A 12,255-nucleotide genomic window follows, 5' to 3' on the forward strand; every position below is an offset into this window, starting at 1 on the left:
AGTCACGTCCACCTCCTTGTGACCCTATGGACTGTAGCCCGCCAGGCTCCTCTGTCCATGGGATTCTCCAGGCAAGAATACTGGAGTGGGTTGCCATGCCCTCCTCCAAGGGATCTTCCCAACACTGGGATCAAACCCTGTCTCCTGCATTGGCAGGTGGAGTCTTTAACACTAGTGCCACCTGGGAAGCCAGGAATCTCTGACCAAACCTCAGAGCTGCTGATAGAGGTGGAAGCAGCCCCCCTCCCCCAACATCAACACTCCTTGATTTCATTCAAAGAGTTCATCAAAAGCCATAAATTCAGGAGGACTGAGGGGGGCTTCCCTGGCCATCCAGTAGTTAAGATTTCTCACCTCCACTGCAGGGGGTGTGGGTTTGATCCCTGGTCAGGAGCTAAGATACTGCATGCTGTGTAGTATGGCCAAAAATTTAAAAAAAAAAAAAAAAAAGTGGATTGAGGGAATTAAAAAAGGAAAAGAAAAAAAAAAAAACATGAATTATTAGAAAAGAGATTATCCCTACCTGGAAACTCAGAAGCAACCAGGGCCTTCAACTAGACCTTCAACCATCAGAAAAACTCTAAGAACAGTTTGGATAGGATGACAATTATTAAAAATAACCACATATGGGTCAGAATGGTGAGGACTGTATCCTTTGATGTTATGTAAAAGAAGTGTTTACAAATGGGAAAACAAAGGGAAAAGAAAACTCCCAAGACAAATTTAAAACTTTCTGGAGTTTGGGCAGCGAGAATCAGGTTTTCTCAAGGCTGATTGCCCCCGAGTAAACTATTTCATGGCCAGGGAAACTCCAGGTCAGAAAGATTTGGTGCCTGAAGATGGGAGTTCCAAATTCAAATGTTATATAGGGGTCAAGGACTTCCCTGGTGGCTCAGTTGGTAAAGAATCTGCCAATGCAAGAGATGTGGGTTCGATCCCTGGGTCAGAAAGATCCTCTGGAGAAGGAAATAGCAACCCACTCCAGTGTTCTTGCCTGGGAAATCCCCTGGACAGAGGCGCCTGGCCGGCTACAGTCCATGGGGTCGCAAAGAGTAGAACACAACTGAGCGTGCATGCACACACATACGGGCCATGGAGGTCACTAAAGGTAAGGCAACAGAGTGGTGAGGTCTCTGCCTAGACTAATGTGAACACCCTGCATAAAAGCACTGAAATTCAATTTTAAGGGATTTTCTTCTACTGATGATACCATCACCTTACATACCACTTCTCAAAATCTTGAATTTCTAAAAATCTTAAAGACACATGACCTCTGAGACTTGGAAAATCAATAGTTCAATCTCACTTGATGCTAACTGATAAAAAGAGATTATAAAAGCCCCTTTAAAATATACTCAGAAGACAGACTGAAAATTCACAAGAGTTAACACAAGTGGCACCTGAAAAAAAATTTTAGTGATATTAAAAATATATGAAAATTAATGGAGGTACCATTATGCTACCTCATGTTACAGAGCTGAACACCATGCAGTTTCAATGAAATTGGAGCTAACCTTTTTAAGACACAAGCAATATTCTATTTTCTTTTTTGGTGGGGCTGTCACCATGCCAAAATAGAAGACAGGAGATCAGATAATCACTCAGTTGAGCAGTGACTCCTAAAGTTCTATGGATAACATCTCTTATGAGGATCTAATGAATAACCCATTCATGGCCTTTTCTGTCCCAAGGTCAAAGATTCTATTGAATCAAAGGACAGGTTAAAAACCTTGATTAGTGACAGAGGAAGAAAATACCTCATAGATGTTTCTCAGCTAACTTAAAGAAAAAGCTTATCTAAGTTTCCTGGGATAAAATACCTTTGACTTGTCAAGAAAGGTCTATGAAAGACACTTAAGGAGTAGATAAAGTTAATAAATGCCATATGGGCAAAACTGAAATGCAATCATAGCAAAAATGCAATGGAACAGAACCTAGGGCAAGTTGTCTGAATGCTTAAAGCCTCAACTTCAACATCTCTTAAAAAAAAAAAAAAAAAAACACCAACCATCAGTGAAGAGTCAGTGTAGTTCAGCAGTGTTTTTCTAAGAAGTTTTTCTAAGAAGTGTTTTTCTTTTCTTGCATAAGAGGCCTTAGGGCTCTGGATCAAATCCACTTAATCCAAAGTGATTCTTTCTACATGTTAAGTTTCCTGATTGCCAACAGTCATGTCTCAGGTGCTGGCAGGATTAAATTAGGTAGTATATGTAAAGCACTAATACACTGAGTGTCCTCAACACATAAAGTGGCTTATTATTTGAAGTATTACAATCCCAATCTATAAAATGATAAAACGATACCAACCCATTTTTATGAAGATCAAAAAAGACAATGAACATGGAAATGAAGTGAAGTCGCTCAGTCGTGTCCGACTCTTTGCGACCCCATGGATGGTAGCCTATCAGGCTCCTCAGTCCATGGGATTTTCCAGGCAAGAGTGCTGGATTGCCATTTCTTCTCCAGAGGATCTTCCTGACCCAGGAATCGAACCCGGGTCTCCCACATTGCAGGCAGATGCTTTTACCGTCTGAGCCACCAGAGAACATGGGGATGCCCACAAATGCAATTAACAGAGGTGGAATAGACAGGAGGAACAATTACAACTGTGATAAGAAAGCTGTTCATGTAACCATAAATTCTGTTAAGTTGCTTCAGACAATATGAGTCACTACTAATACAACAAATTATTTTTAAAAGCGATAAAACCTGCTGAGACTTCATCCAATGACAACTGTCAAATTAATATGCAATTTGTCAAGAGATCTGGCACTCTTGAACATAGCTACCTTCCAAAGGATTTTGAGTTTGAGATAAGATGTTTAAAGTTAGGGGACTTCAAATTCTGTCCCTTATATAATAAATGTGTCTTCATCCTCACCCCTTAAAGAGGCAGCCACTAATTTAGTGATATCCCTTATAGGAGACAGGCTGCCACAGGAGGAAACTGATTGCCCAGAAGAATCTCACCCATCTCCATCCCAGGTGGCCCGAGTGGTAAAGAATCCACCTGCCAGTGCAGGAGATGTAAGAGACGTGGGTTGGATCCTAGGGTTGGAAAGGTCCCCTGGAGAAGGGAACAGTAACCCGCTCCAGTATTCCTGCTTGGAGAATCCCATGGACAGAGGAGCCTGGTGGGCTGCCGTACATGGGGTCACATGGACTCAGACATGACTGAAGGGACTAAGCACTTAGCAGGCATGTCCACCCACCTCCCCTCCTGGCTCCCTGTAACACCATCAAGAACTTTCCTTCCCTCCACCCAGTTACAACAGTGGAGCCAAACCAAGCCTCCCCCTAATTATCTCCACTACCGAGGACAGAGCAACCACCTTCCCACCTCTCAGCATCTGTCCCCTCCAAACCTCTACCTCCCTTTGCCCTTCCTTCCTTCCTTCCCTCCAACCCTCCTTGGACCCACCACTGTCTCTCCACCATTAACTGCCAAGAATGCCTCACTGATGCAAATTACATAACCCTCTACGTGGGTGCCTTGTGGATTGGACCATTCACTCATCTCTAAAAGCAAACAACAGGTTGCCAAAGCTCACAACAAATAGCACACTCAAAGGCTGCCCTTTCCTCTCTCAGGTGAAGACTTTACTTGCCCACTCTCTGACAAAAGACTCGTAATTCTACCTCAAGTCGGAAATCCTTTGAGTGCTCTGAAATCAGGACTCCAAAATGAAAAACCACCACCCACGATGACAATCAGAGTCCCGTAACCACTGCCTCCTACAGGGTCTAAAGATCTTCCTGATCCCTCAAGAAAAGTTTTCTACCCTCAGTGGGCAAGATAACTGACCTCAAACTGACTGTACACAGTATAAGATATTGCTGGGTTATTAAAAATATTTTGCATCATTTACTACACTCAACTACCATAAAAGTTGGATTAAAAAAAAAAAATCTCAGAAAAAGGGGCTTCCCTGGTGGCTCAATGGTAAAGAATCCACCTGCCAATGCGGGAGACATAGGTTGGGAAGATTGCCTGGAGAAGGAAATGGCAACCCACTCCAGTATTCTTGCCTGGGAAATCCCATGGACAGAGGAGCCTGGCGGGCTACAGTCCATGGGGTTGTAGAGTCAGACACATCTTAGCAACCACACAAAAATCTCAGAAAATAAATGACAAGAAAAGGAATGCAAGTACCATGGATCTTGGGTGCACATTCACATCCTGAGGAGTACTCCCAGCTCCCTCTCCTCCCCCAGCTGCTCTAGTGGACATCACCGGCTCTGCAGGAACAGAAGGCACTTCAGAAAGGAGGGGAACAACTGCACTAACGTTCATCTCTTCCAAGATTCTTATGCTTTTGCACGTTCTCACTGGATCATACTTCTAGACGTAAGCTAGATTTCAGAAGAGGGCTGGCTGGGAGACAGAGACGGAGAAAGGAAACAGTGACTTGTAGAATGAGAGAGAAAAGGAGCAAATAATCAGGAAGAATTAGGGGCCAAATAATCCTGACCACCAGCCTGAGGGACCTTAGTTGTCCTTTAGGCCCAAGACTTCAAACCAGGCCTTGGAAGTCTGCATGTCAAGGATGCTTTTGTTCTGTTGGCATATAAAGCTTTTAAAATGCAAGCCTAGGACTTTCCTGGTGGCCCAGTGGATAAGAATCTGTGGGCTAAGGCAGGGGACACAGGTTTGATCCCTGATCTGGGAAGATCCCACATGCCGTGGAGTAACTCATAAGCCCATGCGCCACAACTACTGAGCCTGAGAGCCGCAACAACTGAAGCCCTAGCACCCTAGGGCCCACGCTCAGCAACAAGAGAAGCCACCGCAACGAGAAGCGCAAGCACTGAAATGAAGAGTAGCTCACACTCGCCACTAGAGAAAGCCTGCACAAAGCAACAAAGACCCAGTGCAGCCAAAAATAAATAAATAAAAACCATATTTTAAACAACTGTAAGCCTTCATTTAAAGACTTCACAGAAAAAAGAGATCTGACAATCCCACCCTATTTTTCCTCTCTTGGGCACAGGTGGTGGAGAGGGGCAGCCACTCCCAGTGTCCCGAGATGCCTCCTCACCCACCAGCCCTCTCCACCCATCACTTCACTATTTTATTTCTACCCCCTGCCTGTTGTAACATTTGCATTTATGGTTCCAAACAAGACCTCTTTCTCACTTCTTCTACAAATGAGAAAAATAAAGCCCCAGATGTGCAGCCACAGCTTCTTAGAGCAGAGCCGCCTAAGAATCCTAGTGCCTTTACACATGACCAAGTGCTTCAGAAGCTCAGTTTTCAGGGTAGAATCTTGAGTTAAGGAAACAGCTGTGCTGGCAGCCTTGTTCCTGAAGCCACCCTCTCCTGGCTAAACAATCTTTGACCTAAGAATTGATCTTTAAGACTTTCACCTTCATGGACTCATCACTATGCATTACATGCTTATAGCAACCTGTAGATCCCTCCCACATGTTGGCCATACTGTGAATGTCTTCAGGATTATTCTGGGAGATGCACTTTATTAACACTGTTTTACAGGCTCAGGACAAGGGCACACAGACAAGTGCATTGGCTGAGCTGCACTTGAACCCAGGCCAATCTGATCCCAGGGCTTGGCTGCTCACAGCACACCTTGCTACTCTCTCTCTCAATTAAAAAAAAAAAAGAAAATCAGAATTTAGTCCTGAACAAAGTTCAATGATAGGGTCTGAAACAAAACATCAGAAGGGGCTCTACCTCTCTACCTGGAATTGTCAATGAGTTTCTGTATATAGGCCAGCTGCCCCCCTAATACTAGAAACTCCCTCAAATTAAAGCTGCCCTGCCTTATATGCCTTTGCGTCTAATCGGTATAGAGTAGTCACACTTAAAACCACTTGGAATTCAGTCACGCTTAATACCACATCATGTCTTTCCTCTCCTAGGAATTCCAAGTGGTATTAGCCAACAGCTCCTATTTTCAGTTTTTGATCAAATTTTACTAAAAGGGGCTTCGTGAGAGGAGGCATTTTATGCCCCATCTTGGGTTCTGGGCTGCAGTCCGTGTGGTCACAAAGTGTTGGTCATGACTGAGCATGCACACATGCCCCACCACTGCTAGGATTCTCAGAAAGGTCATTTCTCTGAACATCATCTCTCTCCTCTCCTAGTCTTACTCACCCATAGCTTTAACAATGTTTTTCCTTTCATTTTCCCAAAGTAAACCAGGTAAAAATTCAGCTCTCAGTGATTTTTTAAAAAAGAGCAAATATGCAGAGAACTTGAATACCAAAGCAGATGGCTGTTGTAGAAACAATACTGGTCTATAAGTAATAATAATACTTACAACCCATATGATGGTCAGTCTTCTGGACAAATAAGGATCTATATTCCAGTGAGTGAATGGAAGGAATGTGATGTAGAACACTTCTTGTCCCAAAGCAGCTGAAAATCGGAACAGGTAATAGTAGAAATAATTCTTCACGACATATTTCTGTACATAAGCCTAAAAGACAAAAGTTAGAAGGCTCTGTGAGTTCACTGAACAGGTTACCATAAAGACAAGTTTTAAAAACCTCCTCCTGGGGACCTCTCTGGTAATCTAGTAGTTAAGAGTCTGAGCTTCCACTACAGAAGGTGTAGGTTCCATCCCTGATAGGGGAGCGAGGATCCCTCATGCTTCAAGCTGCAGCCCAAACCAAAACAAACAAGAGAACAACAACAAAACACCTCTATCTACAACTCATGGGGTTTCAATTGCCAAGTTGCTGCCTCCTTTTCCATTATTAATCACTGGTTGGCCAAAAAGCTTGTTCAGGTTTCCATATGGTATAATAGGAAAAACTGAGCGAATTTTACATTATCATTGTATCAACCCAATACCCAGTCATTATTGTCCGAATATTGAACATCTATCTATCCACCCTGATGTGTCCACACAAACACAGATAATGTTTTGTTGATATTGTTGTTGTTTAGTCACTAAGTCACATCTGACTCTTTTGTGACTTTATGAACAATATAGCCCGTCAGGCTCCTCTGTCCATGGGATTTTCCAGGCAAGAATACTGGAGTGAGTTGCCATTTCCTTCTCCAGGACATCTTCCTGACCCAGGGATTGAACCCATGTCTCCTACACTGGCAGGCGGATTCTTTACCACTTCATAAAATTAAAGTAGTAACATCCAAGACAGAAATATCAGGGGAAGACACACACACACAAAAACTCAAAGCCTTTCTCCTAAGTACACAGAAAGCTAGAAACTCGAGGTAGTGGAACTCTGTGAGAACACTGTGTGGGTCTATGACTGTGGTGGATTCCCAGGTGGCGCTAGTGGTAAAGAACCCGCCTGCCATCGCAGGAGACATGAGAGACCTGGGTTTGATCCCTGTGTCAGGAAGATCCCCTGGAGGAGGGCACAGCAACCCACTCCAGTGTTCTTGCTTGGACAGAGGAGCCTGGCAGGCTACAGTCCTTAGGATCACCAAAGTCGGACGCAGCTGAAGCGACTTAGCATGCATGCATGCTTATGATAGACAGGGGAATGGCCCCAAAGATGTCCACATCCTAATCCTTAGAATCTGCAAATATGTTACCTCATGTGACAAAAAGAGGTTTGCAGATGTAATTAATGATCTCGAGGTCGAGGGGTCACCCTGGATTATGTAGATGGATTCAAGGTAATCACAAAATCTTTAAAAAAACAGGAGGCAGAAGAGTCAAGTCAGAAACCCAGTTAGAATCTGAAGATGCTACACTGTTGACTTTGAAGATGGAGGAAGGAGCCATGATTCAAGGAATATAGGCAGCCTCTAGAAGCTGGAAAAAGTGAGGGAAAGGACCGACCCTCTGCTTGAGGCTCCTAAAGGAAGGCACCTTTGTTGATGCCTTAATTTTAGCCAAGTAAGAACCATTTGGACTTCTGCCTTCCATGCATTCTGTAGCCACAGAATAAACGAGTGTTGTTTTAAGCCACGCTTTTGTGCTAATCTGTTGCAGCAACAAGAGATAGCTAATATGAAGACTTTAGAAAAATCACTTGCTGATGAATGTTTGTAATTTACCTTTTAAATGGGATTTGTTAAAGTCAACCCACTACAGTGAGAACCTAAGAAACAGCAAGTACACCTGGGCCTGCTAAAATGCACTCCCATTTTCTATCATCCTGGTAGTAGGCAGGGAGAAGAGGGAAGGAAAAAAAAAACTTAAGGATATTAAAACTGGAGTAAACAAACAATCTATTTTAAAATATGGTATATGTCCTCAAATTATGGTATAATTGTAATGAAAAAAACAAAAACAGTCACCCCAATAAATGAATCTAAACAATAGAATTTTAATGTTAATGAAGGTAGCTGTGAACTTCATAAAAATAAAATCAAAGTAAAAAACCAGTACTGAAAATGAGAAGGAAAAAAGGCAGCCCTACCACAGGATTGACTCTGTCAAGGGTCTTGTAGGTCTGGAGTTTTGGTTTGTTTTTACACAATGTCTGAGGTCCTTGAATCCTGGGGGAATTCAGAGAATAAGTTATATGCATTTATTTTGCAAATAGTCATTGTCTATGATGACTCAGAACTTGGGCTGCCAAGAATATTCAGATGAGCCAGGCATGAGGCCTGGCTTCAAGAAGCTCTTATCTGGTGGGGGTGGGTGGGTATCAAAATCTATAATTTGAGGAAATTAATTTTTAAAGGACCAATATTTTATTTGAAGCCTTGAAAAAGGCCAAGAATGCTTTTATACTTAAAAAAAAAAAAATGACCTTGGAAATTGCCAGAATATTAACTGTGCTAGACACTGTTGGCTACCTACCAAGTATGCATCACTTTCTCCTCTTTCTGAGGTTCCTGATTTTATTCCAGCATGTCTACCTCCCCTACAGAGCCCAGTGTCTCAGGCGGGAGTTGACACCATCCTTGGCTCCAGAGGTATATCTAGATTTGTGTAAACCAGTCACGGTTAAGTGCAAATCTTCAGCCTCAAAGCCCAGCGGTACATGGCACTATCTGTGAGAAAGTTATTAGTCAGGAGTAAAGTTACTCATTAGGAGCATACAACGTAAGCCTGAAGTTCATCTCTCTTTGGGGAGCAACTTCACTTCTAAGTGAATTCAAAGGAGAGAGAATGGATCCATCCTCAAGAGCAAAGACAATAAAGCACAAAATGAATTAAATAAGGAAGTGTATAGTTCTACCTCTCTGGCAAGATAACTATGGCTAGACGTGCAGAACGAGGTCAAGGGACCGTGATGAATACGTAAGTGACAAACTCCTCCCTCCTCCTCCTGTCACTCATTATCTAAAGTGAGGACTAATCTCTACAGACTCTGTTTTATAAATATATATCCAACAGGCTTGACCTTTGGCCAAATCCTGTGAAGAGGCCTTTTGTATGTGAAGATTAGTTATTTTAACGCACCAGCTGCCAGGTACACTTGGGACTCTCTCCTGCTTTGAAGCTTTAGGAGGAAAAACTTTTGCCAAACTTTGACAAGGGTCAAGCCCCTCCCTCATGTCATTTCACAGTACCCAAGGGCTTTCCTGGTGGCTCAGACGGTAAAGAATTCACCCGCAATGCAGGAGACCTGGGTTCGATCCCTGGGTCGGAAGATCCCCTGGAGATGGGCATGGCAACCCACTCCAGTATTCTTGTCTGTGGAATTCCATAGACAGAGGAGACTAGAGGACTGCAGTCCATGGGGTCAGAGTCAGAAATGGCTGAGTGACTAACACTTAAATAATAAACACTTAAATGTTACATGACATCATAAACAATCAGCAACAACCATACCCTATCCTAGAGACCTATCTGAGACCAAGTTCAATACCTTAATCCTAGTAAATAATGGAAAAATTTGCCAAAGATGACAAAAAACTGCTTTAGTGTTCAGTCCAGTCGCTCAGTTGTGTTCGACTCTTTGCAACCCCATGAATCGCAGCACGCCAGGCCTCCCTGTCCATCACCAACTCCCGGAGTTCACTCAAACTCATGTCCATCGAATCAGTGATGCCGTCCAGCCATCTCATCCTCTGTCGTCCCCTTTTCCTCCTGCCCCCAATCCCTCCCAGCATCAGAGTCTTTTCCAATGAGTCAACTCTTCACATGAGGTGGCCAAAGTACTGGAGCTTCAGCCTTAGCATCATTCCCTCCGAAGAACACCCAGAGCTGATCTCCTTGCAGTCCAAGGGACTCTCAAGAGTCTTCTCCAACACCACCGTTCAAAAGCATCAATTCTTCAGCACTCAGCCTTCTTCACAGTCCAACTCTCTCATCCATACACGACCACTGGAGAAACCATAGCCTTGACTACAGGCACCTTTGTTGGCAAAGTAATGTTACATGTAACTAATTAATATCTTTAGGCATGCTTTCTACAATCTCTTAGGAACTATTTTTTGGTGGAGAACTGAATCCTCTCTAAATCTTAAAAACAAAAAGCAAAAGTGAAATTAAAAATATCAACATGTATATGAAGTGAAGTAAAAGTCCCTCAGTCGTGTCCAACTCTTTGTGACCCCATGGACTATACAGTCCATGGAATTCTCTAGGCCAGAAAACCGGAGTGGGTAGCCTATCCCTTCTCCAGCAGATCTTCCTGACCCAGGAATCAAATCGGGATCTCCTGTGGTGCAGGATTCTTCACCAACTAAGCTATCAGGGAAGCCTCCAACATGTATATAGGGCAGCCAAAGGAGTTTTTAGGTAACATCTCTATATGTAACTAAATAGCTTGAGAGCTAATATTTGCCTCCAAATTCTTAGGAATTATACATACTATAAATAATTAAGTACTTGTCTTTTCAGAACAAGAATCTGTTTCCCTTGTAGGAGATCACAGTGTGTATCACTTTAATATATCTCTGTAAAGAAGAATTTTAGTTCCAGGGTATGTGTTGGTTCCACTGGGAACAATTAGAGGGAGCAGAAACTGGGGTTAGAGAAAGAAACAGTAGGTAAAGTGAATGGCAGAGAGAAGAGAGAAAAACTGACAGAAAATCAAGTCCCGGAATGAAACATCTACATTCTACGTAACTGGCCACACACAAAGGGCTTACATCCCAGGCAGTGGGGCTGCATTTCTGGGGCCCAGACTCAGGAGGGAGGCAGTGATTAGCACCCAATTTTCTAAACAAAAGATCAGGACAAGCACTGAACATACAGGTGGGTGAAGAGCTATTTTTAGAAATAAAACATCTCTTAGTATGCCAATCATCTGCCTTAAAGAAGTTTCTAGTAAACAACAGATGATATGATGGAAATTACCCATATATCCATCATTACTAACTGTAAACTGTCACTGAAATTCTCATTTTGTCTGTTTCACCTATTGATTTATTTTCCTGAAAATGAAAGAAAAAAATGTTTTTGCAGGAGCAGGGAAAAATACATGATCTCAGTCTTTCAATGCCATCTTTCCCTTTTGGTCACACATTCCTCAAATGCACATTCTCCTAAAATGGGGGGTTTGGTAAACTAATGTTTGGAGGGGAACAGCTGCTCTGTTTTGCAGGTACCGGAATATTCTGTGTTCTCTGCAAGGCTGCCTTCAATGGATAACTAAGTCAGGACAGTGAGACAGCCATACAGCTTCACCCCAAGATGAAGACAAAGAATGTTGCCAATATATGACTTCTTGACTTAGCTTTGCCCCTAAAACACCTGAATGGTGTTTGGTTTTCCAAACACACACACAGTCCTAAATGCAAGGAAAAATGGCCAGGTCAGCACCACTGACTGTAAGAAGGGCTGACCCAGACAGCAAAGAAGTGAATGTCCAGCAGGCTTGGCAGCTGGCCCAGCTTCTGAGCTTTCAAAGGAGGAATACAAGAAATAGCTTTTGGCCAAAACAATACATGACCTTGGGGAAGTCAATTTGCCTTTTTGAAACTCAACAGCCTCAAATGCAAAGGATGGAGTAGTTTAATTGGCTTTTAATATACAAAAAGAAAATTCTGTCCATGGAATTCTCCAGGCAAGAATACTGGAATAGGTAGCCATTCCCTTTTCCAGGGGATCTTCCTGACCCAGGGATCTTACCGTGTGAGCCGCCAGGAAAACCCTAAGTAGGGAAGTGCCCATTAAATAGAATGTTACCCCAGGACGTATTATACAAAATGATGTAAAATTGAAACTAATTGGTTGAAAGTGAGGTGGGGCCCAGGGAACCTCTCTTTCAGCTCAGACACTACCTCACACCAAAGCCTCCAAGTTTTTCTCTGGAATATTCCCTCAAAGCAGTTCAATAATCAGTTTGAAAACCACTGACCTTAATCTCTTCCTGACCTCATATAGCTAACCTCCTGTAACGAAACTCTGGCCT

General features: G+C 42.9%; 1 protein-coding gene across 2 annotated transcripts in view; it reads right to left on the reverse strand.

Annotated features, from left to right (window-relative positions):
* SGPP2 (sphingosine-1-phosphate phosphatase 2) overlaps window positions 1-12,255 on the reverse strand; it is a 145,391-nt gene that overhangs the window by 84,856 nt on the left and 48,280 nt on the right. For both annotated transcript variants that reach the window (XM_070385981.1, XM_005887476.3), the window contains exon 2: window positions 6,279-6,437. In XM_070385981.1, coding sequence (XP_070242082.1) covers window positions 6,279-6,437 — 159 coding nt within the window. The remainder of the gene's footprint in view (window positions 1-6,278; window positions 6,438-12,255) is intronic.

The sequence above is a fragment of the Bos mutus genome, chromosome 2 (genome assembly GCF_027580195.1).
Source record: "Bos mutus isolate GX-2022 chromosome 2, NWIPB_WYAK_1.1, whole genome shotgun sequence".
NCBI lineage: Eukaryota > Metazoa > Chordata > Mammalia > Artiodactyla > Bovidae > Bos > Bos mutus.